Source organism: Venturia canescens, chromosome 11 (assembly GCF_019457755.1).
Source record: "Venturia canescens isolate UGA chromosome 11, ASM1945775v1, whole genome shotgun sequence".
Lineage (NCBI taxonomy): Eukaryota > Metazoa > Arthropoda > Insecta > Hymenoptera > Ichneumonidae > Venturia > Venturia canescens.
The window spans coordinates 7874392-7902089 of NC_057431.1; the positions used below are offsets into that span (position 1 = coordinate 7874392).

At 37.8% G+C, this 27698-nt stretch overlaps 1 protein-coding gene and 1 long non-coding RNA gene across 4 annotated transcripts in view; one reads left to right on the top strand and one right to left on the bottom strand.

Annotated features, from left to right (window-relative positions):
- Positions 1–27698, top strand: part of LOC122418241 (uncharacterized) — a 36751-nt gene that overhangs the window by 1253 nt on the left and 7800 nt on the right. Inside the window, exon 3 of one of the 3 annotated variants that reach the window (XR_006262471.1) lies at positions 1266–1512. The exons of the other annotated variants lie outside the window; for them this stretch is intronic. This is a non-coding gene — a long non-coding RNA (uncharacterized lncRNA). Of the gene's footprint in view, positions 1–1265; positions 1513–27698 lie in introns of those variants that run through there. 3 annotated transcript variants of the gene reach the window in all.
- On the bottom strand, positions 18–27497 carry LOC122418236 (uncharacterized). Its single transcript, XM_043432356.1, has 8 exons — positions 26814–27497; positions 24532–24635; positions 21195–21371; positions 20330–20512; positions 19760–19945; positions 1510–1692; positions 672–756; positions 18–411 (listed from the first exon to the last, which is right to left on the bottom strand). Exons 1-8 carry the CDS (start codon positions 27224–27226, stop codon positions 342–344), a joined length of 1401 nt encoding a protein of 466 aa, XP_043288291.1. The 5' UTR covers positions 27227–27497; the 3' UTR covers positions 18–341.

Sequence of the window (27698 nt, forward strand, 5' to 3'; positions counted from 1 at the left end):
CTTATTTTTTCATACACTTCGTTTCATGTTATTTATTAATCTTTGTCAATTAATTATAGTGAGAGTGGGAAGGGGAAGGGAGAATAGAATTTGGATTTTTGGTACACCATAGGGTACATAGTACTTTTTTTACATGTCAAATTCACAAGTTTTTATCCTGAATTCGTCGCTATTTGTTCTTTCTTTTCATTTTTTATTTGCTATACTTTTCTTTTGTTTTGCGACTTTGTTCTTGCGTCATCGCGATCGAGTGCGTGATTTCTCTTAGGCCTTACTCGCTAAACTTATATTCCTTAGGGCTAAAAATAGTTTTTTTTATTGACGCCGAGGTCAACGGCTTGTCAGACCTGCGGCAAAGCCGCTGGGGAGTTCAGCGAAATTTCCTCCCCTTGAACCGTCGCTGGAGTTTTTCTGGAATAAATAAAATCGTCATATTCCATGCCTTTTATTTCGTAAAAATAATCTTCATCTGTTTTGTAATTTGTACTCCATTTTTTTTTATGTAAAAATTAAAATTTTAAAGTGAAATTGTTATTGTTGAGTATTTGAGTTATAAATTAATTGAATTGCTTTTTTTTAATGAAAATTTTAATGAAACATTTCAAGTTCGAATTCAAATTTGCAAAAATTGGTATTTTTTAATACTTTTTTTTAATTCTTAATGTATTCACCTTTTCCTGTACTGGAAAATAATGTAGACGATAACCGCATTACCGACAAACAGCAACGCGATGAGAATGCTTGGGAGTATGACATCTGAAAGGAACAAACGTATTTTTGGATGAATTTTCTTGCCAGTCGCTGGGGATGTTCGAATTATTTTGTTGATTTTTTCGTCAAGTTTTTCAGGCTCAAGGGAGCGTTGATGAATTTTTTACGAGTGGCGTGTTTTGTGTAGAATAATGTTTTTTTTTTCTCTCTCTTTTTTTTTTGTAATTTTTGAAGAATTTTTTTTTCACCAGAGTAAATTTCTAGGAAAACTCGATTTTGGTTTATTTCGCGTGGGCAATTTGGAAGAATTTTCCAACTGGCACGGGGATTAAGAAAATTTTTGTTATTTCTATCTCAACTGGCATTGTGGAGGCAAAATGTTTTTTGTCTCGTTCGAAATTCACTTTTGAGGGTTAATCCGGGGATGAAATTTATTCGAATGACCATTGTGATGTTGAGATTTTTAAAATGTGAATGAGATTCAGGTCGAAAAAAAGCACTTTTCAATATGCCTTTCATCGGACCGAAGCATCGATAGAAATAACTTTTTTTAGGATAACCACGCGAACGAAAGAAAATGCTTCCGCCAATTGACACACTGGACTTCGAGACGATCGACGCCTTGAGGCTTATTTATCACCGTCGTCGTCACTTTATAAAACTCTGATCCATGACCGCGAGTCCCATTAAATTTTCATTTTCAACTATACCCAACACGAAAAAATGACGACTCTTGTTTTTTGAATTTCGAACACCACACCGGCGACATAAATAGAGATAAATAATTTCAAGACTGACCTACGACGTAGTTTGCTTGCTGGATCATTGCTGGCTGCGCCGAATCCATAACCAGATTCGTAACGTCCGCGACTGCGTCCTGGCCACGTCCAATTCGAACCCCCTGCCCTCCTATGTTGTCACCGGATAAACTCGAAAGATGATTATTCTCCGCCTCGGTTTTGATGATGAGGGCCGAGGAAGCTGCAAACACAAAAATTATCGAGATTTCGTTACACGACCAGAAAAAAAAAACAAGGCTTCGTTATCCGGAGAAAAATTAAATAAAGCATTTCCTTTTACAATATTTCAACGATTGTGATGATTCCAAATTCGATGAATCATCAAAATTTTATAAATCTAATTAAATTGTTTATTTATCAAATATTCATATAATATGATTAAATATTATACGAAGAATAAAAATAAAGTAAATCAATGAATTCGACTCATTTGTTTTTTCAATAATTTATCATAAGAATTTGTGAATTAATCAATCATTGGAAAAATTTATAAATGAAAATCCCTTAGAACGTCGCAATATCTTGAACGAAATACACTAATTTATTCGAAAAAATAAAAAGACATTATAGAGTTTTATAAAATGAATGTAATTGTCAATCAGTTTATAAAACATCACTATTGGATGAAGAACGTTACAATATTATTATAAAATGTGAACATAAAAAAATGAAATTTTTTAAATAAATTACAAATAAAACAAAATAAAAATATATAAATTTATAATTATAATAAATTATTAATAGCATAAAAAAAATATTGTTTTCGAATGTTTCCATGGTTTTTTTAAATGAAACATCATTTTGAGATATTCCCTAACTTTTATCGTCGTTATAACATTATACGAATGATAAATTTCGTTCCAGTTTGAGCATAGGAATGAAAATATGTTGATATTTGTACTGAACTAGGTTGGCTGACTAGGCACTTTAAAAAATGATTTTTTCATTGTTAAGTGTCAAAGTCAAGAGGAAATTGGTGTTTCGTAGAAAAGTGTAGTCATAATGGAAAATAATGCTGATGAGGAAACGAAAGTCCGTTCGGTTGGCTCGTCAATGCCAGAAAACCAAAGTGGAGCCAGCAATTGCGTAAAACTATAGAAATTAAAAACTGGGGCAAAACAACGATACTTGCTGGGTTTCAAGTATTTTTGCGTTTCCACGTATTAATTGACCAATTTTTATTTTCATTGAGAGAAAAAAAAAACAACATTGCTGGACAATTAGGAGAATTGAAAATTTCTAATTAACAATTTCTCTCAAAATTTTTGCTACAAATGTGCGATGCTTATTACGAAGCTTCTTTATTCGCTTGTTCGTTGTTATTGAATGATAAAGCAACGACGATAATTCGCGAGTGATAAAATTTCCGTAGCTCTGCCCACAGATAAATCCTCGAACGATGTACCGAATTTTTGTCGTTCTCATAAAATATTTTGTATTAAGAAACTCACGCTTATTTTCGCAATGCGATCGCGAGCTCAAAACGAGGCTCTTATCGAGGCTGATTAAGTAATCAATTATTACGTGATAAATCGCCAAGCTCAATCCCTCGCTTGACCCGCTGTGGAATCAATGAAAATAGAATTTCAATAAAGATTTTTAAACGATCTAAATTCCCGCGCAGTTCAAACCAACCGTCGCCGCAAACAAGTCGTTCGTTTAAGGTCAAAATCTCTTGGATTTCAAGGTCACTGAACTCGACTCGATCCTATATTTTTAAGGAGTTTGAAAAAAAAAAACACTTCTGAAGAAAAATATCACTTCGACGTGGAAGAGAATTATATGAAAATGGACAAAAAAAAAACGTTTTTGTACTTTCGAAATATGCTTGAAAGCATACCGAGGAGTTCGCTATGACGAGTTATTTCCGTCTATCCTAAAAACATTCCCGAAAACAATCGATATTTTCGATTTTCCAAGGGAGCAGGACCCCCCTTAAGGAAGTTGAGGCATTAGAATGAAAATAATGTCACCGCTTTTAAACCGATTGCATCTTATAAAGTGAAGTGTAAAAAAAAATCAGTTAAGGAGTTTCGGTACAGGCAATACAATGTTGCCATGCTAAACCATGCTAAAAACATAAAAAATTTCAAAAAGTTTAGAATTTTATAAAATTTGGTGAACATATTCTTTAGTGCCAAATTTGGCAATACAAATTTTTTAAGATTTTTCTTCTACACAGTTATCGAGTAATTGATCACTAAAGTTCACGTGTATAAGCATAGCGTTTTCATATATATAGGTATACATTCCGGGCATAAGAAATCTGCTTTAATGCGTAATTACTCGATAACTAAGTAGAAGAAAATTTTGAAAAAAATTGTGTTTTTGCACTTGATGTTGAACAACATTATCACCAAGTTTGATCAATTTCTTAATATTTAGACTTTTGTACCGAAACTCCTTAAATTTTCAGACAGTTTAGGAGCGTCGTTGCTGAGAAAAATCAATAACAATTTGGGCCAAATAACATGTAATCTTATGGAAGTCAAGACACATTCGGTGATATCTCCGTTAAAAATGATGCTAAAAATATGAAATTTTTTGGGCAACATGAGCAAGGCTTGCCGAATAATGTCAATTTTTTCAGATTTATTAGGAGATTTGCTGAGATTATATTAATAATAATCTGTTTTCCGTGCAGTTTTTTGAGGCTAGGATCGTCACCGTTCGTGTTTTCGACTGAGCTTTCACCAGTTTTTCGTCTTTTTTTCCCCAACTTTTCTTTAAAGTGTATGCAACATTGCCAAACTGTGAACTGGCCTAACTTTTGAAAGGTACAGGTCATAACTTTTGGGTAAAAAAAATGACTGTACAGCCTCAACTTCCTTAATTGAAAATCGACTGAATAATAAAAAAAATGTAATATTTTCCCGTTTCCAGATGAATAAATCAGTAAAAACCTTCGAATTTATGAAAATCGTGAAAACAATGTTTTAAAAAAATGTCAAGTTTTGCTCATGCCAATTTGAAAAATCGCCGAAAACACAAAAATAACTAAAAATCAAGAAAAAAAAAAAACAAATGTTTGCCTAAAGTTTCCTCGGTGCAAGGAGAAAAATGTCAAACGATCAAAAATCTTCGGAGCTCCGAACAAAATAAAGGAAAAACGAAAATATAATTGAAAGCCCGAAATTCGGTTTTCCAGCGAAACTTAAATTCGAACGAACAACAACGCGAGGCGCCCGCGCGACCGTTTTGCCCACTGCTACAGAACGGACGTGCGAGAGCGCGATCGTCTTGCGCGCAGCAGAACGAAATGCGTCGAAGCTCGCTCGCGCGGAGGTTCGTAAAGGCCCCGGGCGACTCCTTTACGAAGTCCTTAAAGAAAAGAGGGAAAAACGTTTCTCAAGATGCACTGGACTGGCACGTGGCCGGTACCAGTTTACAAGACCGGAATCTTATCGATCGCGGAGGAAAGACGAGAGCTCGAGGAGAAACCGATGCTCGCGGCGCGCAGGGGACGAAAAATGCACCATTTTAACTGCCTTTTCAAACAAATCGAAATGCCCAGCAACTCCGCTTATTCCTCCCTGGTTATCCCATTTTAAAATCCCTTTCGAAGAAAAAAGAAAGTCCAAAAATGCCTCGAGTCCAGCCCAGAAATATTCCGAATCGATCCCCGTCCCTGTCCGGATGAATTATTCAAGAAAATTAGTAAGGAACTAATCGAAGTCGGACGATTGAATGGAGAGTCGAGCCGGGGTCAGGACGGGCGTGTGAGCTGCTCGCGTTAATTGAGGAATTTCCGACACCTCGATTTCCAGCTCTGGCCTAGATCGAGTACCGACATTTTAGAAGATGTAAACCCAAATTTTCAAAGTCTCTTTAACCAAATATCTCGGGGGGGAAATCGTTAGTCCCGTTAAAATGTCGACTTTCGAAATAAATTTCTCCAGAAATCGTGCTCTTACGCGATTGTTTAATTTTTCTATGCTTTCAATGGAGCCATTAATCGAAGGAGTGCGAGGAGCGATAACGAGATTTTTTCGAGCGAGTGATAGGTCGTCGGAGGCTATCGTTGTTTCAGTTCGCGATGAGAATTTAAAAAAAACGTGAGAGGCACCAGCACGCTGCTTTTATCTCTCGTGTGATACGATATTTCTTGGCGAATTAAAGTTGAGCTTACGCGAGATGAATAATGAGCAATTGGAACACGTGTTCGAGCAATAAACTTTCCGTCTTGAGCTTCTTCGTTCAGTCTCTTTTATTTATTTGTTTTCAAACATTGTTTACTTTACTTTTTTTAATACTTTTGCTTTCTCCACTATTTTCTTCGGTACGAGCTCTCGCCTACTCGGTGGGAGCCCCGACCCCACGAACCGTCTCTATTTTCCAAGGACCTTTTGTGGCTTTTATTTCTTTATTTGGTGTTCTCGAGTGTGTCCAAACTGCCAGAAGATACGAGCCACTTGAAGTTTCAACCGAGACTGACGGGCCAATCTTTCCTCGTGGGACTCTCCCACACCTTCCAATACAATATTCCACCGCCGTCCTCTCTACTCTCCTCCCATCTATTCCCATCAACGAGCGCGAGCAGTCAGAGCACTTCTTTCAATTGATCATAAAATTACAAACGTCCAATTTAGGGCTTACAGGCTAGTTTCGAGATTGGGACTGACCAACTCTGGAGACGTGGGCCCCCTCAAAATCGTGCCTCTGAGGAACACGAACGAGGAAAGTACCAGGCAGAAGCCTCGAGAGCTGCGCACATTTTATTCATTTTCTTTGACCAATAATAATATCAAAATCATTCGCGTTTATTTATCCAACTTTTAAGGTATAACTGGATGGGTAGCTCGACCAAAAAACCTCAAAATTTAATAAAAAATTGTTTAAACAATTAATTATTCAATCATTTTGCGGTGACCTATTGTTTTTTATTTTTACGAATCGAATGTGTGCTTTTTTCCAAATGCTCATGAATTTTTTTCGAATTTTCCTGGATTTTTTCAATTTCTTGAATAAATTTTGAAAAAACATTTTTTTTTATTTGAATTTTGGATATTTTTTAGAAGACATATTTACCATCAGTTTTGAAAAGTCTCAAGGTTATTGGATCAAAAATGTACAAATAGAGCCACTTGAAAAATTTAAAAAAGGGAATTTCAAAAATCGACGAAAATTCTGTAAAAAATCATGAGCATTCGAAAAATGCGCACATTCGATTCGTAAAAAAAAAAAAAAAAAAAACAAGGGTTCACTGTAAAATTGTTAAAAAATTATTTATTCAAACAATTTATTAATAACTTTTGGGCAATATTATTATTGATAATTGTAGTTCATAACTTTCCAAACGTTGCTGAATTTTTTCAGATTTTTATTGCATCACGAAGTACGGAAATTTCGATCAGGTGCTGGGCTATAAGTGAAACTCTTTTTTTCTGAGTCATTCACGTTTGAACATTTTTACTGTTCAATCAATTTTCAGCTTTCTCTAATTCGTTTTTTTTTTATCTATATTTTAATTGGATTTAAGCTATTTTATTATTGAAATTCGATGACGACGCTGAAGTTGCAGCGTTCCAGTCTAACGAAATGAACGCGAAAAAAACATTGGTAAATCACCAGCTTGAAAAACTTCCAACTGCAGATTCAGCAGGAAACGAAATTGAAGAATTACTGGAATTATTGGAGGCTTTTTTGCATCGTTTCGTTGGACTCCAACGTTGCGAACTTCAGCGTCATATTCGATGTTACGATTGACTGATTTTTATTTATCTACAAATTTTCTTTTTATTTTATTCTTATTGAAATTCTATTGATTAGCTTTTTTTACCGAGTTTTTTATTTGTAAATGAAGCTTCAGTATTTCGATTGAATCTTCGTTTATATCGATGAATTTATATTCATTAAAAAACTTCATTGTTTTGGTTAATTGAGGCAGAAAAAACGAATCTTTAAACGGTGGACGCGATTGCTTGAAAAACTATTGATCCGATCCATACGAAATTTACAACACTCATTTATTATAAAAATAACCAAGGCCTGGACGAAGGATTTCGTATTTTGTTGGAAAAATAAAATTGTAAGAAAAAAACCGGAAATTTAGCACCCGAGAAATGAATTTTTCGTTAAAACTGCCGGCATTTTTTTTTAAATCGAAATTTTTACGAATCCTTCGTCCAGGCCCAAGCTATTATTACAACAAATAAGTGGCATAAATTTTGTATGAATTTGAGAAAATTTTGATGAAAAAAATTGTCCAAATACATGAACATGTGCACTAGTGAGCTTCGTGCACACTCTTTCAATAAACATTTATTTTCTTGTCGAAATGAAAGTCAAGAAAATCTCGTTTTTTCGTTTAATAAACTGAATTTTATTGATAAAACGATATTTTTAAATTCGAATAAAATATTCAATTATTTCGATTCGTTCGACCATTTTTATTTATAATTATTACTCAATTAATATTGAATGGAAAAATGGCAATTTTAATATTCATTCATCGTGTCGACGACCGATGATAATTGTACAAATTTTGACAAATTTTTCCTTGCCTCGCTGCTAATAACCGCGGGGAAAGAAGCTTCGACTGACGCTTCGGGAGTCTCATTTGTAATATTTGCATAAAAGTGTGTATTGAAGTGGATCAGCGTTTTTTCTGCTTCATCGCGTCTGCAATCTTAGTCTGAACTGGAAGGGGGGAGCGGCTGTGCCGCCGATTCGCTTCCAGCCCGTTCCAATTGCTTTCTTATCTGATAAATAATTGTCGAAGCTCGAATGAAGCGAGTGATTTGAGGTTCGACGTGATATTTTCGTAGCCAAATACTTCGATCGAGTTTAAAAATGAAAAAACGCTTATTTCGATTCGAAAAGCACGCCGCGAACGGGCACGAATTCGGAACGGAAAATTCGTCGGAATCGAGCGGCCCAAGGGCGTGACTAATAACCGCGGAAAAAAAATTGACAAACGAGAGAAGTTCGCGAGTGAGGAGAGCACGCTGATCTCGAAGGCGCCCACGTTGCGTCAGTCACGTACTCAACGCGTGCTTTTCTCTCCTCGCAAAAAAACACGACGAATGGAAAAAAAGAAGGAAAACGACGAAAAGAGAATAAAAAGCGTCGTCCGAGCGGCAGACTCGCGTGCACATTTGTGAAAACGCTCACGTGCTCTAAAAATACGACACTGACGCCTCCGATTTGCTCCGCGCGAGCACACGAGATTCTACAAAAACATTAACAAAGAGCCGTTACGATAAAATAATAGTAAAAACAAAAAAACAAATTGAGAAGCTTCCCCGTTTAATTTTGAATAAAAAAATCCTCGAAATTCTCAACATTTCTGTTCCCATTTCGTCCCCGTTGTAAAATGAAATTGAAAAAGTTTATTTTTTTAAAGATTTTCGTTACGCTCGTCCCTTCGAATAAGATTTTACCGGAATTTACTCACTTATAAGGTTTCTGATGGTATCCGTAAAAATTCGAATCATCTTGAGAGCGAAACTCGAATCGAAATGTCGAAAAACGAAGCACTGCACTCGAAGTATTGGGAAGGAAAAAAAATAAAAAATAAACGATAAGTCGTTAGAACGAAGGAATTTTTAAGAATCGAAGTTCCCGCCGTCAGCTGTGGACCGCGAACATCGCGTTCGTGTTTGCAGCTCCTCTTCGTTCCTTCGAGGACAGAAACACACCAATGGCGACAAACGTCAGAATTTCGGTTCGATTAATGCACCCAGCAAGTGACAGGGACGAGCGAGTTTTGTTGTCAGAATCGAGAGAGGTGCTCCAAGAGGCTTCAGCACCCGAGCTAAGAAACACTGACTCGTTGTCGGGCCTCGTGTGCTCTCGTGGGAACGCTTAAAAAACGAGAGAGAGAAAATAAATGTGTGTAAGGCTTATGCGAGGCCGATGTTGACGAGTCTTTAAGTCCAAAGTCTCTTTTTCCTCCGGACTCTCTTTTCTCCTCTCTCTGTCTTTATCTCTCCTCTTTTATTCTCTTCTCGGGCTCCTTTTTTCTCGAGGAGCAGCTGCAGGCTTCCTCCGAATCTTGAACTTCGTTTTTTCTTCGTTTTTTTGTTATTATGTTTTTTTAAAATCCTCGATGAGTCGTGCAACTTGTCGAAATTTCTCGTTTCTTATGTTCAGCTGATTTTTTGCAAGTTTTTCCTGTAACAACGCGCCCAGGTGGGAACGCTTTTTGAATTCCTGTTTTTTTGCCTCCAGCTTCGGCGAATCATCGACTGAATAACGTTGACGAAAATCACTCGTTTTTGATCGAGTCACTATAATTTTTTGTCGATTCGCATTGAAATAATGTTGGGAAAAGAAGTTTTCACTTTCCTCAGCTTCCGCCAGCCCCTTAACACATTTTTTGGGTTTGTTTCGATCGATTTTGCCCCTTTGCACTATGGAAAAAGAGCAACACTCGGAACTTACGACTTCGAACGGTTTTTCAAGGTTTTCGATTCATCGACGAGTTAATAAAATTTTCGGGTTTTCTGGGTTTTTTAGCTTGGGCAGATTTTGTTGAAAATAATCTGAAAAGTGGCAAGTCGAGCAAGCTTTTTGCCAACTTTTTCGTGAAATTAAAAATTTTTTTCAATTCCGATGCTCTCGAGGGTAATAATCAAAATCTTTTCCCCGTCGAAAAATCGCCGAGATTCGCGCTCTCCTTTACGACTTTGTTCCGGTGCAAAAAATTCTGTCGATTGCTGTTTTGCTTCCCAAAATTTCGAGAATTATTTCGAAAATTCAGTTTCGATTTCCCCTCTATTTACCGTTGAGTTTGATTTTTTTTTGAAATTGCTCGATTTTCTTCCAATTTGATAATCACTTCGAATTACTCGTCAATCGGATATTGGCTTTCGTGATCTTATTTTGCAGTTTTGTTATTTCTTCAAATTTCGTGCGATTTTGTTCCTCAAAATGTCTGGGTTTCAATTTTTAAGCTGCTTTGAGTATTCGGTTCACATTTGCTCGTGGGAAGTTAAAGTTTGGAGTTAACGTGATTGGAGACGAAGTTAGACTGAGCGTTCACGACGCCACTTCATCGTCTTTATCCGGTCGGTTCGGCAAGCACGATTGCCGGGTTAAGAAATAGCGACGTTGTTTCGAGGGTACGAGAATGGCGTGATGGGGCGATGGAACGGGCGCCTCTCCGTGTCACGCTTCAGCCACTCGTTTCTCGATGCCCTTTGACCGGAGCTTTGACAAAAAAAGGCTCAAAAAATAAGAGAAAAAAAACGCTGAGCTTCCCTCAATTTCTCGAGTTTCTTCATATTTCATCGCTTATCGCTCTCTCCTTCGCATTCCCAATTGGAACGAATTTCATCACGAACGATCCGTAAAGTGTGAAAACTCGATTATTCGTTCATTGGAAGTGCGTCGTTTTTATTAGAATTTATTTGTGAATTATTTATTTTCAGTTTGTCTATTTTTGATTTATTAGAACTTTTTTGTCTTCTCAACGTTTGCAGATTTACAGAATTTCCAGCATTTATCAGGATCGTTCAGTCTCGCGTTGGTTCGTTGAATCATCGAATTTTCACAGTCTCCAAAAATTTGTCAAACACGGCATAATTTCTCGTGTGGGATCAGTCCACCAGCTTGTCTGATTTTTTGCTCTGAATTTAGTAGATTCGTGTATTTTAATTGATATTTATCGAAGTTGGAAGGACACAAGCGCAGAGGTGGCGAAGACGATTTGTGAATAAAAAGCATCGAAAAGAAACATGGAAAGTTTCGTTGTCCGGTGGGAGAGTGCGTTGAGAGCGAGGGCAGCGCCACGGGGCGGTGTTTTATCGGCGGTGGGCATTAGATCGGTGAGATGGCGCGCGAGTGGAAGCGCCTGGGTCGGTTAGACCGCGTAAAATTCCGCGTTGGAGAGGCGAGAGAGTGCAAATCGTGGAAAAAGTTTGATCGAACTTCATTCGGCGAGTGTCAACGTGGTTTGTCGCGCGCGGCCACCACTCCGCAGTTTTTCACGTCCGCCATTTGCCGCGAAGAGCGTTGCACAAAGTGAGGTTATGAGGATAAAGAAAAAGCTCGGAGAGCGAGCGACGACAGGAGCACAGTTTTCGGTATCATCAACGCCGGGCGCGAGACTGGTGCGAATATTTCTTTTCGCGCGCGCGGCGGCAGCGGCGGCCACGAAAGGGCGAAAAGCCTGTCGTGTGTACAAGAGCGCGAGAGAACTTCGAGTAACAGAGATATCACGGTTTACGGTGTGTGGAGGAGACCAAGAGTGGGGGAATTAACCGTGGGCTGTGTGTTCGCGTTGAGAGCAGTGGGGGCGCTCCGCGAGGTAACGGGAGGCCGGCCGAGGCAGCGAGAGTCCCCCCTTCGAACGGAAATTCTCGGGAGAGAGTTTCGAGCAACTGAAACAATCGTGCTGCAGTTGAGCCTCGATTAGTGCGCGCTCTCGTCGCAAAATTTTTCATTTTCTTCTCAAAAACATGCACTCGCTGTTACGAATTTCTCGAGACGATTGACGGATAAAGTAAAACGGGGAATCTCGGACGAAAATTCTCCGCGCAGCGCACTCGCTACGATCGCGATTCGCATCACGAAATTCATAAATTTTCTATTTTCTTCGATAAAATATCGAGTGCATTGTTATGGATTTAAACAGTAGAAACTCCGTCAATTTTCCTCCGTTGCTGGCTTACTTTTCATTCTCTCGAATGATATTTTCACTCATCAAATCCAGTGTGAAAATAACTTTTAAAGAATCGTCAATAAATTCATAAAATATCCGTCCGATTTTTAATGAAAAAATCAACAAAAATTCTCATGCAGTAGAAACTCGTTTAACTTCCAATTTCGGATGCGAAAAATGTCCATTTTCCCATAGCCTTTAACCGAGACTCGAATTAACAATATTTTCGTAATTATTTTGGTATTGAGAAAAGAGAGCTCGGGCTCGTAGGCAGCAGTCGAGACTGCCCTGTACCTCCGATTCTTTCTGTTATCTCTTTTTCTCTCTCTTGCTCTGTTCCCCGGTAAATCAGCATCTTCTCGTGCTTGTATTTTCTTTCCTTTGTCTCATCAGAGTCCGGGCTGCGAGCAGCTGCAAAATTACGTGGGAAAAATAAAGCGAAGGAATTACGAAGATTAGAGAAAAAAAAGTGAAGTCGATCGTTCGCCCTTTTTTCTTCCTCTTCGCCCGGTTCTTTTGCTTCGCGATTATTTTTTATTTTCTTTTCTCCCTTCTTTCCCTCGAGCACTCTGCCTTGCCATTTTCTTCCTTTTTTACGTAACTTTCATGCGTTCTTTTTGTTTCCATTGTTTTAACAATCGCCCCGTCACTTGTTCGTGCTATGAATTCATTCAGAAACTGTCAATTTGCGAATAATTAATCGCGGTGACTTGTTCGTTTCTTTTGTTTTATGTTTTTGGCCTCTTTTTACTTTCAGCACGTCACTATGCTTGAATTCCTCTTTCGGGATTCGCACAATCATCGCGTCAAACACGCTATCTCGCGAGTGCTGATCCAGTTGTCAAACACCCCCGCTCGAATCCTATTCCCCGCTTCTATTTTTAAGCAGCTACTCTCCGTTTCCTATGCTCTCCAATATTCCGTCGCGTGCTCAAACTCTTTGTGTGAATTTTCTGTCCTCCTTTTTATCGTCGTCTCGATAATCACTGGAATTAAAACCAAGGTCGAGTCCCATGTTTTTGCGATTTGCTCCCTCCGCACGTGCCCAATTCGTACAATATATTTTAATCAATAAATCTTTATAAACAATATTTTTATTGGTTTGTTGTTCTGACCAATTTCCCTGCTATTTCAAATCGTAGTTTTGACAGATTGGGCTCCGCACAGTTACTAGAAAAAACGTGACGAAATTTCGGAACAAAAGTAGTCGGGGATTTTCGATACCCGAATTTCGAATAATTTTCTTTTTAATAAAACATTTTTTTTTCTTTTTTTTTTTTACTTATTTTTTTCATATTTTTTGTTCAGTGTATTTTTTTTTTCAGTTTATTAATTCTTCAAAAATTCTTGACACAGAGAAAATGAATTTGCAGTTTGTTTTTTATTTGGAACCCCTCATTTCGCTCCTGGAAAGCTGATTTTGTCTTTTTTTAATTTGAACTGCAGAACTTTGAGATTCTTTGTCTACGAGAAACAACGAAATTTGTTCTTTCATTACTTCCTTAGAGATTTTACAAATTTTTTAAGGCGATGGCTCTTCCGATCACTTACGACGCCCTTGGACTCGAAGGATCGCGAAAGGGGGGATAATAAAAGCCCCTGTCCATGGGCGCCCCCTCCATTTGAGTCGAGGATCTCTTTCTCCGTGAGCTCTTATGCATGTGTAACTCCATTTTTATTATTTCCATTTTCAGTGGGAGAATTGGAGAGGTGGAAATTGTTGAGGAAGAGATAAAAAAAGTTTTTGTAACGAAAGAAAGGAATAAGATGAAATTTTTCGTCTGAACCGAGCCACAAAATGTTGTTTCAATAAAATCATTTTTTTTAAATTCATTGGAATCCACACAAATATTTTATTCGAGCTAGCGTAAAAAATTGTTAATTTTGTTTGTTTGCGTGATTAAACATTGTTTATTTGTAAAAAAAAAAAATTAACAATAATAATAATGATAATAAATTAGACGAAAAATAAAGAAGAAATAAATTTCGAAAATAAAAATTGAGAAGTTTTTCTTCAATAAATGATATTAAGATAACTTTATCCTTTTTTCACAAAATCATTGCGGTCGATCAGGCTCCAGCAGCAACGAGAAAAATTTATCATTATTTAATAAATTGAAAAAACGATCGATCCCACCACAATGGTGCGGTATTTGAGAACGTTGCGAAATATTTAAAACTCACACAAAGAACTCTGAGCGTGTCGTCACCCCCTCCATCGCCTCAATGCTTTTTCTCTCGTCGCTTCTCGAAGGGAGAAATCGTAATTTCGAGGGCTCAGACAGGATTCCTACTCATCTTTTTTCGATTCCCAAATATCTATAATGATAATATCCCCGAGGAAAAAAGCCTGTTCACCTCCCAGGTTCGCCAGTACCCAAATAGCTGGGAGACGACCTTAAAACTGGGGAAAAAAAATGAGGAGGCTTTAGACTGAGAAAAAAGAAATCTTGCGTAGCAAGAATTCCTTCGTGCAACAGCTTCGCTGATCGATTTCATTCCCAGATAATTACAAGTGCTTTAAAGCACTCTTAACTAATCACTTTTATCACTCACTTTTATAAAACTCAAAATAATATTAAAAACCATGGAATTCATGATTTGCATGGAAGGATTTTCCATTCTTCCCGGTTCCCAAAATCTGTCAATCAATCTTAAAAAGAAAAAGTGATAAGCCTTAAAGCCAACAATAAAATGAACCTTATGGGACTTGGTGCAATCTGCTCATAAAATTTTATATCGTTACCCAACTTTTTGGGTCGTCGAACGTTTGGATTTTTACACTTGATGTTTGGTAGCTCATCGACTATGATTGGTATCGAATAAAATGTTTGTAATGTGTAATTATGAAGTTTTGCAACGTCAGTTCATTTTTATATGAGGAAAATTCAGAGGATTTTCCTCACAAATGATTTCGCATTCGTGTTTCATTTTCAATGATTATTTCCTTCGTATTTGTTCGACTGGAAGAGCAGCAAGGAAGTGACGTTTTTTTTTTTCACTTTTTCCACTCTCTGATTTCCAGTATCGATTATTCGTGCTGTATAAGAGAAAAAGCATGCACAGAGTCGTGCTGGGAGAGAGGAAGCCAGCTAAAGCATTCTCACAAATCGACTAATGACCCAGTCGGGTGATTGTACACGCTCTCTTATCACGAGTTATCAGCTTCGATAAAAATCTCGTTTTCTCCAATCAGCTTAAAAGAATGCAATAATTTACGTTTTATGTGCGCACGAAGACTCGTCGATGCGTGTAAAGCGTCCATCTCGTTTAGAAACTCTTTTTTTTCGTTGAACGAAATTGCAGAACAAAAGAGTCGAATGAATTTATCGAAATGTCAATCGAATGAAATCAGCGACGACGACGAATCTCGTTCGAGGCAGTTTTTGCAACGTTCTTTTCATCGCGATTATCGATAATTTCGTGATTAATTAACGCAGAGAAGCAAATGATCAATGAAAATTTGAAAATTATGCGATCAAATGAGCATCGTGACCTTGGCCCTCCACATGACCTCGATGCGTGTGCTTTTTCGGTGTAGGGCTGACCTTGCACCTTCGAAACGACCTGGAGAGATTTTTTTTAAATTAAAATGGACCTCGTCCCCCATGGAACGAGGGAATGAAAAATTTTTTGACCTCGGACCGTCCTTGACCTCGGGCAGCAGGCCCCGATGTGTCTGCTCGGAACTCAAGGCCAACTTGCCCCATGATAAATTTTTGATCGACAATTATTCGACTGTCAGCTGACGAATGTTGAAAAAATCGTAATTTTTTTCATTTTTTTCTTACTCAAAATTTACTTGAGGGGTTTGAACGCATTTTGAGTCATTTTTCGAAATTTTAATTTGACGTTGACCCCATGGGACCGACTTTTTTCCAGCTGCGAACATCGATCTCGTTATATTTTAGCCGCAAAGTTCGTCTCGGCCTGGGCCAAAACCTGTCACCCGCGAGTTTTGACCTCTCGACAGTGACTTTTCCCCATAAAGAAAGCCCAAAATGCACTTCCCATGGGCTAGAACGACCTACGAAAAAGACTTGGTTCCACTTTTTACACCTTAATGACCTAACCATTGGTTTTTATTTTAAACGCAAAAACGATCTTTGGCCATAAGAAATTATTTGAATCAAGATTTTTCCGAGCCAAAACTAGTCTCGTCCGGTAAAAAAAAAAAAAAAAAACCCCTGAAAAATTCGATCAATCTTAAAACCCCATAAAAAAGCTCAATTTACCTTGAAAGTCACGAATGACGTTGATTTATGAAAAAAGTATAAAATACAAGTACTTTAAAACACAAAACCGAGGCACCCCCATAAAAACACGAAATCTGACCCGACCCGCGGACTCGCGTCCTCGACCCCGTAAAGCCCCAACCTTGAAAAGCATTTTATAATAAATAGTTGTGCCGAGCCCCGATTTTACATAGTGCTACCAAAAAAAATCATTTCAAGTCCATTTTCGAAAAATCCATTCCCGAAAAATCGGACCGCCGCCACTAAAAGTCCGAAAGCCGCATCGTTTTACAGGAAAATATAAACCCAACATTATTTCCCATCCTCCAAAATGCCCCCTCACTTCAGTTCCGAAACCCAAAAATCATATATTTTCCCATAGAAAAATACTTCTTCGAGTTCCAAGCCAACATCGAAGCCCCCAAGCCCTTAAGGAGTTTCGGTACAGGCGATACAATGTTGCCATGCTAATCCATGCTAAAAAAATTCAAAAAGTTCAGAATTTTATAAAATTTGGTGAACATATTCTTTGGTGCCAAATTTGACGACACAAATTTTTTAAGATTTTTCTTCTACACAGTTATCGAGTAATTGATCACTAAAGTTTACGTGTATAAGCATAGCGTTCCCATATATATAGGTATACATTTCGGGCATAAGAAATCTGCTTTAAGGAAGTTGAGGCATTAGAATGAAAATGATGTAACCGCTTTTAAATCGATTGCATCTTATAAAGTGAAGTGTAAAAAAAAATCAGTTAAATTTTCAGACAGTTTAGGAGCGTCGTTGCTGAGAAAAATCAATAACAATTTGGGCCAAATAACATGTAATCTTATGGAAGTCAAGACACATTCAGTGATATCTCGGTTAAAAATGATGCTAAAAATATGAAATTTTTTGGGCAACATGAGCAAGGCTTGCCAAATAATGTCAATTTTTTTCAGATTTATTAGGAGATTTGCTGAGATTATATTAATAATAATCTGTTTTCCGTGCAGTTTTTTGAGGCTAGGATCGTCACCGTTCGTGTTTTCGACTGAGCTTTCACCAGTTTTTCATCTTTCTTTCCCCAACTTTTCTTTAAAGTGTATGCAACATTGCCAAACTGTGAACTGGCATAACTTTTGAAAGGTACAGGTCATAACTTTTGGGTCAAAAAAATGACTGTACAGCCTCAACTTCCTTAATGCGTAATTACTCGATAACTAAGTAGAAGAAAATTTTGAAAAAATTTGCGTTTTCGCACTTGATGTTGAAGAACATTATCACCAAATTTGATAAATTTCTTAATATTTTGCCTTATGTACCGAAACTCCTTAAACAGCCCCTCAACAATGATCTCACTGACCTTTGACTCCCAGCCTCGGGATCGATTTCAACTGAAATATTGACGGCCCTCCTTGTTTGTTTGAAAAACCGTAAATCCTCGCCGGACACGCTTTTACCGCGGAGAAAGAGTTTGGAACACGTGGCGTCGGGACGGCTCGCGTCGAGAAAGTGCGTTTTCTCCTCTCGCCTTCCCTGTACCGCGCGCGATCGTACGTAAATACATGCCGAGTTAACCTCTCGGTGGATTCTCGCACTCCAACCCAACAACGCTGTACAGAATCGGAACGAGCCAACACGCAACCAAGTTTCTCCACCCCACGTCACGGGACTTTGCCCCAACGGTGACGAGGAATCTCTCCTTCCCCTTCCGCCCCTTTCCCCCTCCGCCTGCCTCCCTCGTTTCCAACACGACGACGAACCACATCCGACGAGCGAAGCCATTCCTTTCCCCCAGGAAGCTGATAGGAGGGACACGCCATCCAGGGCTTTTCACGAACAAACTTCGAGGAGAGCCCATCCAGTACCGTAGGCCCTTTCGCTTCGTGCCCTTCCCCGTCTCGAGTTCCGACTTCCCGCCATTTTTTCAAAATCAAATTAGCCCCGACTCTGAACCCAAAATCTGAGCTTTTCGAATGCGGTGCAGCCAACACTTTTCATGGTTTTTGCCTTTTTTATTTTCATTACAAAATCATTGATTTTCGATTTGAGTTGTCGAATTTGATTTTTTTTTTGGTTTTTTTTTTTTTAAATTTATTTCTGTATTCTTGCTTTCGTGGGAGCAAAAATCTGAGCGTTTGGAGCCCGTTTGAGGGTTTTCAATTGTTCTCTACTTTTTCCATTTGAACTGCGAAAATCTCAATTTTTAAGCTCGGAGCTTGAATTTTATTTTGATATTTGAATTTTTTTGTTTTGTTTTTGTCTTTTGGAGTCGGAATCGTTCGAGATTTCGGAACGAAAAACCGAGCTTTTTCAAGCCTCCCACGGAAATAACACGAATAATATTTTTCGCTATTTTATTAAGGGCAAGAATAACGTAAAATTTGATTCTTTGGAATTCGGCTACTTCGAATCGGAATTTTTGAAGCGATAAATATCAAAAAAATGGTTTTTTTTTTTCAAAATTCTATTAGAACGAAAAATAATAGAGATTCTTACCGAAAATTGAACGTTTTTCGGAATAATTTGACCATCATTTTTCCCGCGAGCTCAAAAATAACGTTGGTAGGAAAAAAAAAACAAAAGATTGTAATGCTTAATTTCGATTATTCTGCATCTGGAAAAACTCAACCGAAACATCCGTTAACGAGTTTTTTTCAAAATATCAAAAATTCTCAATTTTCGAAAACAATTTGAAAAAACGTAAAAAAGTCTGTCGCAATCGGCGAAATTGGTTTCACACGTATCGTGCCATCTTCGATAGTAACGAAAGCTATTCTAGCGAGAAACGATAGTGCAACGAAGCTCGATAAAGTTATTTTGGGTCGAGACAAGTTCGAATCGTCCCTGTCCTCTTATTCATACAAACATTTGTTCCCAGACAGACCCGAAGTGCGCCAGAGACGAAATGTGGAAGAGGAAAAAAGACAGAAAATATTTGTTCACGCGGGAGTCTTTTTCAGGCTTTTTTCCGTTGCTATAGAAACCCGCAAAGTAGCTCATAACCCAGTTGCCCCTTTTGTTATTGGAGAAATAAAAGCAGCCTTTTCCCCGTTCAATTATCGCTACGCCATGGAACGTTTTTGGGGTCGTTACCGTTTCCGTGGAAATGATTTTCCATCCATTCGCCATATTATTTTTCTTTTTTTCATTTCGGTTTTCATTTCTCTGGCTCGTAACTTTAGATTTTATTTTTCGATTCAACTTTTCGTTCGGTATTTTAATAATTTTCGAGTCTTTGTTCACTCGTTCGTTTGTTTTTTGCAACAGAATTTCGTTCTTTGCGTGAGAAATTTTATTTTTCGTCAATGTTTTTTTTTTTTTGGCAATTTTTCAAATTATGCCTTAATTTTTTTTTGCACTCTAGCATTTTCCCATCGTGAATAATGATTTTTGTAACGTTTTTTTTATTCCGTACTCACCCACACAATTCGGCAAATCGTCGATACTCTCGTTCCAACGTCCCTCGACACAATCAAGCGTCCTCGAGTTTTTGCCAGTGTCCGGAAACAACGAACCCGCGTCTCTGCACCTGAAAGTCCTCGACTCGACTGTCTCGTTCGACACGTAACTTCCGTTTGGCACGGAAACTTCTGGGCAACCAATAGCTGTAAAAAAAAAAAATATTTTTTCACTTTATTCACTTGAAATTTTTCAAAATACAAAATTGATAGTCAACAAAATTCTCTTTAAATCGTTTTTCAAAAATCGTCATTATGCAACGTTTATTTTGCGTAGAAAAAAAATTGACATTTTTGCGAGTGAAATTTTTTTCGCTGCTCCCGAGAAACTTTGACTGTTTTTAACGAATATTTTATGCAGAAAATTACGAGAAAATTTGGAAGGTCGAGAAACCACTGGAAAACTCATTTGAGCTGCTGAAACAATCGATTTTTCCATGAAAAATAAATTTCAGTCGAAAATTTTAAAGTATTTGGAACGAGTGAAATTGGATTGTTTGGAATGGAATTAAAAATTGATTACGACGATACCTTTGTACTGCAGGAGGAATCCTCGTGCAGGATACAATCTCGATGCGGATATGAGATTGAGGGTGACTCGATTGGAGCTCGACACTATGCTAATTCCCACGCTCGTGCCGCACGATTCAAAAAGCGTCTTTCCGTTGTCTCGTATCCTGACGATATCGACGCACCTGCCACTGGGTTCTCGACCTGTAAGCAAATTCGCAACGATTCGTTAGAACAAAAAATGCAATTTCAAAGTAGCCACGACGCGATTTTTATCGCTTGGGAAATTTTTATTCAATATTTCTCGACCTCCAGGCGAGCCTCCAGGTGCATGGAACGATAATTATGGGGCTTGAAAATAAATTCAGAAATGATCAATCACCAAAACTTCAAATTCAACGTGATTCGATTATTTTCACATTTACAATAATCGTGATCATTGAAAATCGGTAAAACAATATTTTTCCTTGAATCGTGAAGAAAAATTCGAAAGGAATCGCCATCATTGTTACACAAAATTTCACGTATTTTTGGTCTTAAAAAGGACGAGAAAGGACACGATTTAATCCTGTGCAAAAACTGTTCCTGGATGCACCAACGAGGCCTAATTGTTGACAATTTTTCTCGATTTTTTATAACCAAGTGAATGGAACACGATGAAGTTACGTTTTGAAAAAGTCTGGTGGTGAAAACTGGACAGAAATGAAAAATTTTTCACAAACAAAAAACAATTATTTTTGTACGAATTTGGATTTCTTACGACCCTGCGGTTCGATCTGAATGATTTTTCACTTCGGAGCTTTCAGTACTAAATGAAAATAAAAAAGGAAATAAATAAACTCAAAGAAGTCGAGAACGTTCGCTTTTTCTCTCGAGATTTACTAACCTCGGATGCTGAGATCGTGAAAAACGAGGGCCACCCTTTGACCTGGAATGGTCTCGAACGTCCACCCGCAGGAATATTCGCCGGGGTAGTACAGCGGGTAACCTGGAGATTTTATGTAACCTCCTTCACCGTTTTCCACCCTCACCTGAGAGTTGCAATACCTCCAGACTGAAGCTTCTGTGAGAATATAAAAAAATACAAGCAAGTTCAGCAAATAAAAATAAAATTTGTCTTCTCGATCTACGTTTATAAACTATTTAATCCAAAATTCGATGAAAAAAAAAGAACGAAATTCTAAATAGTGCAAAATATAAATTTGCACAAGTTTTTGAAAAATTTGTTTTTTTTTTCTCGGTTTGATAAAAATTCTCTTGAGCAAGCGAGCAAAAAAAGATTGTTGGGGCTCAACATTATTTTTGCAAGTTCAATGAAAAATATTAAGAAAATTGATAAATTTTCTGTTCGAATAAACGTCACTAAAATTTTTCATTTCTCACGAAAAAATTGATTAAAAATGAATAAATATTTTCACAGAATTCTTAAAGAACGATTTTCTAATGGAGCGCAAAAAAAGTGTAAAAAATTCAAGTTTCCCTCGACGCAAAAACGAGTACTTCACACTTCCATTCCGAGTCTGATAATGAATGTGTAAAACAAAAGTACGCGCGATTGAGGCTTCCTTTTGTGGATATTTGGCGAGGGTGAAAAGCTCGTTTTCTGTGGCAAAAGCGTGAGTGAATCCGCAGGGTCTCTACTCTTCATTCGAGGCAGTTTCGCCTATTACAGGGTTGAATAGCACGAGACGTAGAAGAGCGTCCAAGCAGAGGGGAGGCGCTGTGTCCTTGCTCCAGTTTAATGCCTGAGGCCAGCTCAGCCTCCAGGGGGGTTGGACGCCACCACGAGCCAGCTCCGAGATGCACATATGTACGAGGCCTTCAGCGTGCGATTATTTGAAAATTTTCACGCATCTGTTATTCCCGTGACAAGCCATTTCCAACCAGCCGCATTTTCATTGTTCATTTTCCGCGATAGAACATTTTTCACAGCGAGAATAAATTGACCGTCGAATCATTAGCTGGGATGGAGAATTTTCTTCTCATTCTGTGAGTGTTTTCTTTTTTGACAACTCTTTAAATGAAATCGTTTTAAAGATATTCATGAAAAGTGCTTCTTTTTTTAAACGTTTTTTTTCTCTTTTTGAGTTACGAAAAATTCGAAAAATTTTGTGCTGTCATTTCATTCGCGGGGTGATAAAAAATGCACTTAAATCTGATTCTGTTGCAAGAATAAATTTATTGATTTGAATGAAGAATTTTTGAGCCTGTGAGCCGAAAAAAAATTCCTCGTTCCGATACTTGTGAATGGAAAAAAGCCTGTAATTCCTGTATCAAAATGAAAAAGATGAAAAAAATCGGAAAGAATATCCAAAAGAGGAAAAAATAGGAAAGAATATTCCAGAAACTGTCGGCCCTTGATGGAGTGTTTCGAACACGTAAACAAGAAGACGAGACGCAATTTTCCGGGTGTGGGGCTCGGAATGGCCTGATTTGTTACGAAATGGTCCACAGGCGATGACACGGTCGGGGTCAAATACTAAGATATGACGTAGAAAAGAGGGGAATAGTAGGGCATCGAAGGGGAAATGGAGGGATTTCATTCGGCCTCGAGGTCCGATTCGTATAGAAAAAAAAGAAAGAGAGAGAGAGAGCGAGAGAGTAGATTAACGATCATGTTCTCTGGAGGATCGAGAAAATCTTTTTTGCTCTCTTGATCTCTTCCGGGTGATTTTCATCACGCGACGATTTATGAATGGGAAAAAAGCATGAAAACACATTTGGTTTCGATGCGATTCGATTTCTTTGGGCTTTGATGTCTGGCATTATTTAGAATTCGTGCCCATTCGTGAGAGCTTCTTTGGCCCGAGTGCTCATTCCCATAAAAATAATCATCATTTTTATCATTATAATTCTGATAGATTTGGGGGATCGATAAAGGTTTTGGGGGGTTTACAAAAACAGCATTTTTCTCCAGGAAATCGTCGGGTTTGCACGCACTCCTTTGGGTGCATTTCAAAGTGCAACCGTAACAAATGTCCAGTCCCACGGGACCGCCCGTTTCAAACGCATTGGGGTTCTCTATTTTCGGAAATGTATGTGTATAATGCCTATTTACATGGGTCGCAAAAATTCACAGCTGTTCACACGATACAACACGAGATAGAAATCTCTCGGGTCGTGTCTTTTCGATCGAGAAATAATCACGCACGTGCGCCACCTCGTATTTTACGTGTTCGACCATAATCTGCCGGGTGTCCGGAAAGTCGTATCAGAAAAAGTGAGGAATACTTAGATTGGGAGATTCTGAGACGAAAAGTCCTGAGACATTTTTCTCTCGGACGCACCGTTGATGAGATAAAATATCGAAATTCTACAGGGTGTCCGAAAAGTCATATTAGAAAAAGTGAGCAACACTTAGATTGGGAGATTCTGAGACGAAAAGTCCTGAGGCATTTTTCTCTCGGACACACCGTTGATGAGATAAAATATCGAAAGTCTACAGGGTGTCCGAAAAGTCATATCAGAAAAAGTGAGCAACACTTAGATTGGGAGATTCTGAGACGAAAAGTCCTGAGGCATTTTTCTCTCGGACGCACCGTTGATGAGATAAAATATCGAAAGTCTACAGGGTGTCCGAAAAGTCATATCAGAAATAGTGAGCAACACTTAGATTGGGAGATTCTGAGACAAAAAGTCCTGAAGCATTTTTCTCTCGGACGCACCGTTGATGAGATAGAACCATAAAACGACGCACGATACGTCAAAATATTCTAAAAAAAAGAGGGTCGAAAATCGTACCAGGAACATCATGGAAAATGAGACGGTCGAATTAAAAAAAAAATAGTCTTGAAGCATTTTTCACTTGTTCGAGTGCTTCTGTTGATAAGACAAAACCACAAGTCGCTGCGTCATCGCACCCGAAAAAATAGCCCTACGGGTGTCCCTAAAATCACGTTAGAAAAATCGTGCCCACATTAGATCGTGGGATCCTGAAACGAAAATTCCTCAAGAATTTTTCTCTCCGATGCACCGTTTGTGGTACAAAAACACCAAAACCACTACTAGTCTTCAAAGTGGCGGAAAACGCCTTATTGATCGGCTGAACTTGCTCGATCGATAGCTGCTCATTGGCGCGACGCAGAGAAAAATGGTAAAGGAATTTTCTGCTCGTAATCTCGAGATCTCACTGGCCCCAAAGTTTCAGGCATCACTTTAAGGACACCCTGCATATAGCGCGATCGTGACGTATATGAGCGGACAAAGACGAAATTTGGTATTACCAGGTATGCAGGCATATTTGATTCGGAGAGTCGCTGGATTCCAAACATCTGCACCGGGATGATGTTCAGCAAGACTGACGCGACAGTGGTGGTGGCCCGAGCACCTTTATTAGAACCAAAAATAAAGCAATAAAAAACAATTGAAAATGTAATTAAATTTCCGTTCCAAACGTTTTAAACTTAAATTAACAATTGATCGAAAATACTGTTAATATTGCACTAATGAAAACTTCGATTCATCAAAAAATGTCAAATTATAAACTGCAGACAAAGAGGACCAAAAATAAAATGAGCATTCTTAAAATTTTAAGGAACCTCGCGGAAGAGAATGAATTAAAATTTCTTTTTTCTCTTCCCGTTTCCCTCCTGTTCGTAGATATTGTTTGTTTCATTAATTCCTGCGTTTAATTAAGATTTTGAGAGGAACTTTTCACTCGTGGCACGTGCCTGACGAATGTTCTTTGCACTTTGATATGCAGCGCATTTTTATCGCGACGAGGGGCAAATCCATGCAGAAAAAAATGAAAACAAATATGCACGCACGAAGGTTATATATGCGTGTAGAATTTGAATCAAACGCAATTACGAGATTCACGGGAGTGTTCGGCCTCGAGTGCGTTCGTACAGCTCGTTCTCCCTCTGCTTTTACAAAACAGTCAGCGTTGTATCGTAGAGGGTTCCGATTCAATCGCAACGAGGGGTTGCGATCCAACCCCTTTTTACAGGCTCGCTCCACACGAGCCGAGGCTTCTGATACTCTAATTTTTGCCTATTTTATTTCCTCTGTCTCTTTGTCTCACAATTTGAATTTCATTCGAAATAATTTTTTTCATTACCGTGCCTTTGTTCCTTCAATTTTTGACATTTCATCTTTCATTCTTCGACCTTGGAACCCCCCACTTTTTCCTCCAATCCATCCCCCCAACATCGATGATGCGCTCTTTTTCAACTTCTCTCAAATGTTTTAGTAACATTAAAAAAAATCTCCATCACCAGGAACGAACGATTTCTTCGAATTTCTTTTCTCATCTCATAAACAAATGTTCCAGATCAAGAAACGATTAATTACGTGGAAGAATATCTCTTTTCTCCACGTTTCTATCAGCTCGTAAAAAGTGCATCTTTTCTTAACATTCCTTCGAGCGGCGTCTGGCCACTTGTTTACGTCGTTTTGAGAACGTTCGAGTTGTTACTAAATTAACATTTCGGTCGAGTCTGCTGTGTGAAAATAAAATGAAAAGTGCACAGAGAAATATACAGATTTTATTATTGTCAAACTTTAAGGTATCACGCTCGTATTCGAGCGATTTTTCACACTTTTTTCAACAAGAAAATGCAAAATTCATGTTGACGCAATAAATTGCGTTCTCCAGAGCTCTGCGGTTCTCAATCTTATGCACTCTCGTAACACGATATTCTAGACTTGAGTTTCCTGGTTACTCGAGTTACTTCGCCAACATTGTTTTCTCATTCCCTTCGATATATTTTTGCCTTAATTATCGCTGACTACGTTCCAAGCTATTTTAAGACGATGCGTAATCGAAAATATATCACTAGCAGAGTCGGTGAGAATATTCAATGCTAATAAATCGTTGGATTTTTATCCAAAAGTCAGAAAATATTGAAAAAATCAAATGAAACTTGTTACAACTTTTATTGGAAATTTTGAAAGTCAATTTAAATCAATTTTTTTTTACAAAAAAATTCTCAAGAAAAATGAGAGAAACGATTCAATATTTATAAAGTCATTAATTAAATTTCGAGCTAAATCAAAATTGAAGTCAACATTTTTGAATCTTAAGCAACGAATTGAATGTTTGAAAACTTGAATGAATTTTATTCCTCCTCGTCTAGTGGCAAATCGAAATGGAAATAAGAATCAAGAGCTCGATTACAATCAACAAGAAAAATTAAATCAGATTTTTCATTGAAATTATATCGAATTTTTTACATTAAATTTCAACCATATTTTTATTGAAATATTTGGCTGATAATAACAATAATGATAAAAAAAATCTAGAAGATGTTGAAAGTTAATTTGAAGTTGAATTAATGAAAAGCCATCAGGACTGAAAAACTGCGAAAACTTTCGATTTTTGCTCGATCGAAAATCGGTGGTTACATGTTATTAAATTTTTGTTAGAAATAAATGTTGAGCGAAGTTGATTCAGAGGAATATTTATTGGAAAAATGGAAGGCTTGTGGGAGTAAAAAAATGTTTGAATCACTAAAAGTCTAATCTGATAAATGAAAGATAAAAAAGTTGCTTCCAATTAAGGTACCTTCGATTGAACGAGTTTCTGAGATCGATCCTCGAGTCGTTCTCTCGCTCGTCCTCGTCATCGAGAAAGTGTGAACGAAGCAAAATTTTCAATTGCTCTCGTTGTTTTTGTTTTTTCTTCAAGGTGAGATGATGGAAGGCCTCGAATTTTTGTCGAACCTTTGCGAGATCGTAGCCACAGGCTTTTGTGTCGTCCGAGTGATATTGAGCCTCGAGAATGAATATGAAAGCTCTGAGGGAGCGACAAGTTAGTCTGAACAAAGAATCGGAGCACGCTTCCTCTTGGACTATTTCCATGTGGCCCCCTGGTAATGGAACAACTTTTATTGTTTTTCCGAGGGACGAAGTGAAGCTCCATCTCGTCGTGAATATTAGGAGCCAAACGACTGCCCCTAGGCATTTTCTCGACGCCATGTCTGGTCATCACAATTAACTTTATAAATTAAACAACTTTCTCGTCTGCAGCTTTTCGCTGCTCTGACTCCAAATTTTTTTTTTCACTCAGAAGTCACTTCACCGAGTACTTTTTCAACTTTTTAATCCCTTTCCAAAGTCACGTTCCATGATTTTCTTCATTTTGACAGTATTTTATTTTTATTTTATTTCTTTTCAAACGAAAGTTCACGTTGAAAATGTTTTTTTTTTATTTTTCTTTCTTTTTTTTTTTTTTTTATTTTTCGAAAGTTTTGCCTCAATTTCGAGAGTTTTTTTCAATTAGACACTTCACCGAGCACTTTTTCTCAATTTTTTAATCCCTCTCCAAAGTGACGTTCCACGATTTTTTCATTTTGATAATATTTTATTTTTATTTTCTTTTTTTTTTTCTCAAACGAAAATGGGTTTTTTTAATTTTTCGAAAGTTTCGGCCCAGCTCACCGTTCTTCTT

Bases quoted from the DNA above. Each gene is read 5' to 3' on its own strand.
- LOC122418236 (XM_043432356.1), bottom strand. From the start codon at position 27,226: ATGGCGTCGAGAAAATGCCTAGGGGCAGTCGTTTGGCTCCTAATATTC. The intron at 24,636-26,813 runs GTACCTTAATTG...GTTCTAATAAAG, and splicing joins AGAAACTCGTTCAATCGAAG to GTGCTCGGGCCACCACCACT. The intron at 20,513-21,194 runs GTTAGTAAATCT...ATTTGCTTACAG, and splicing joins TCACGATCTCAGCATCCGAG to GTCGAGAACCCAGTGGCAGG.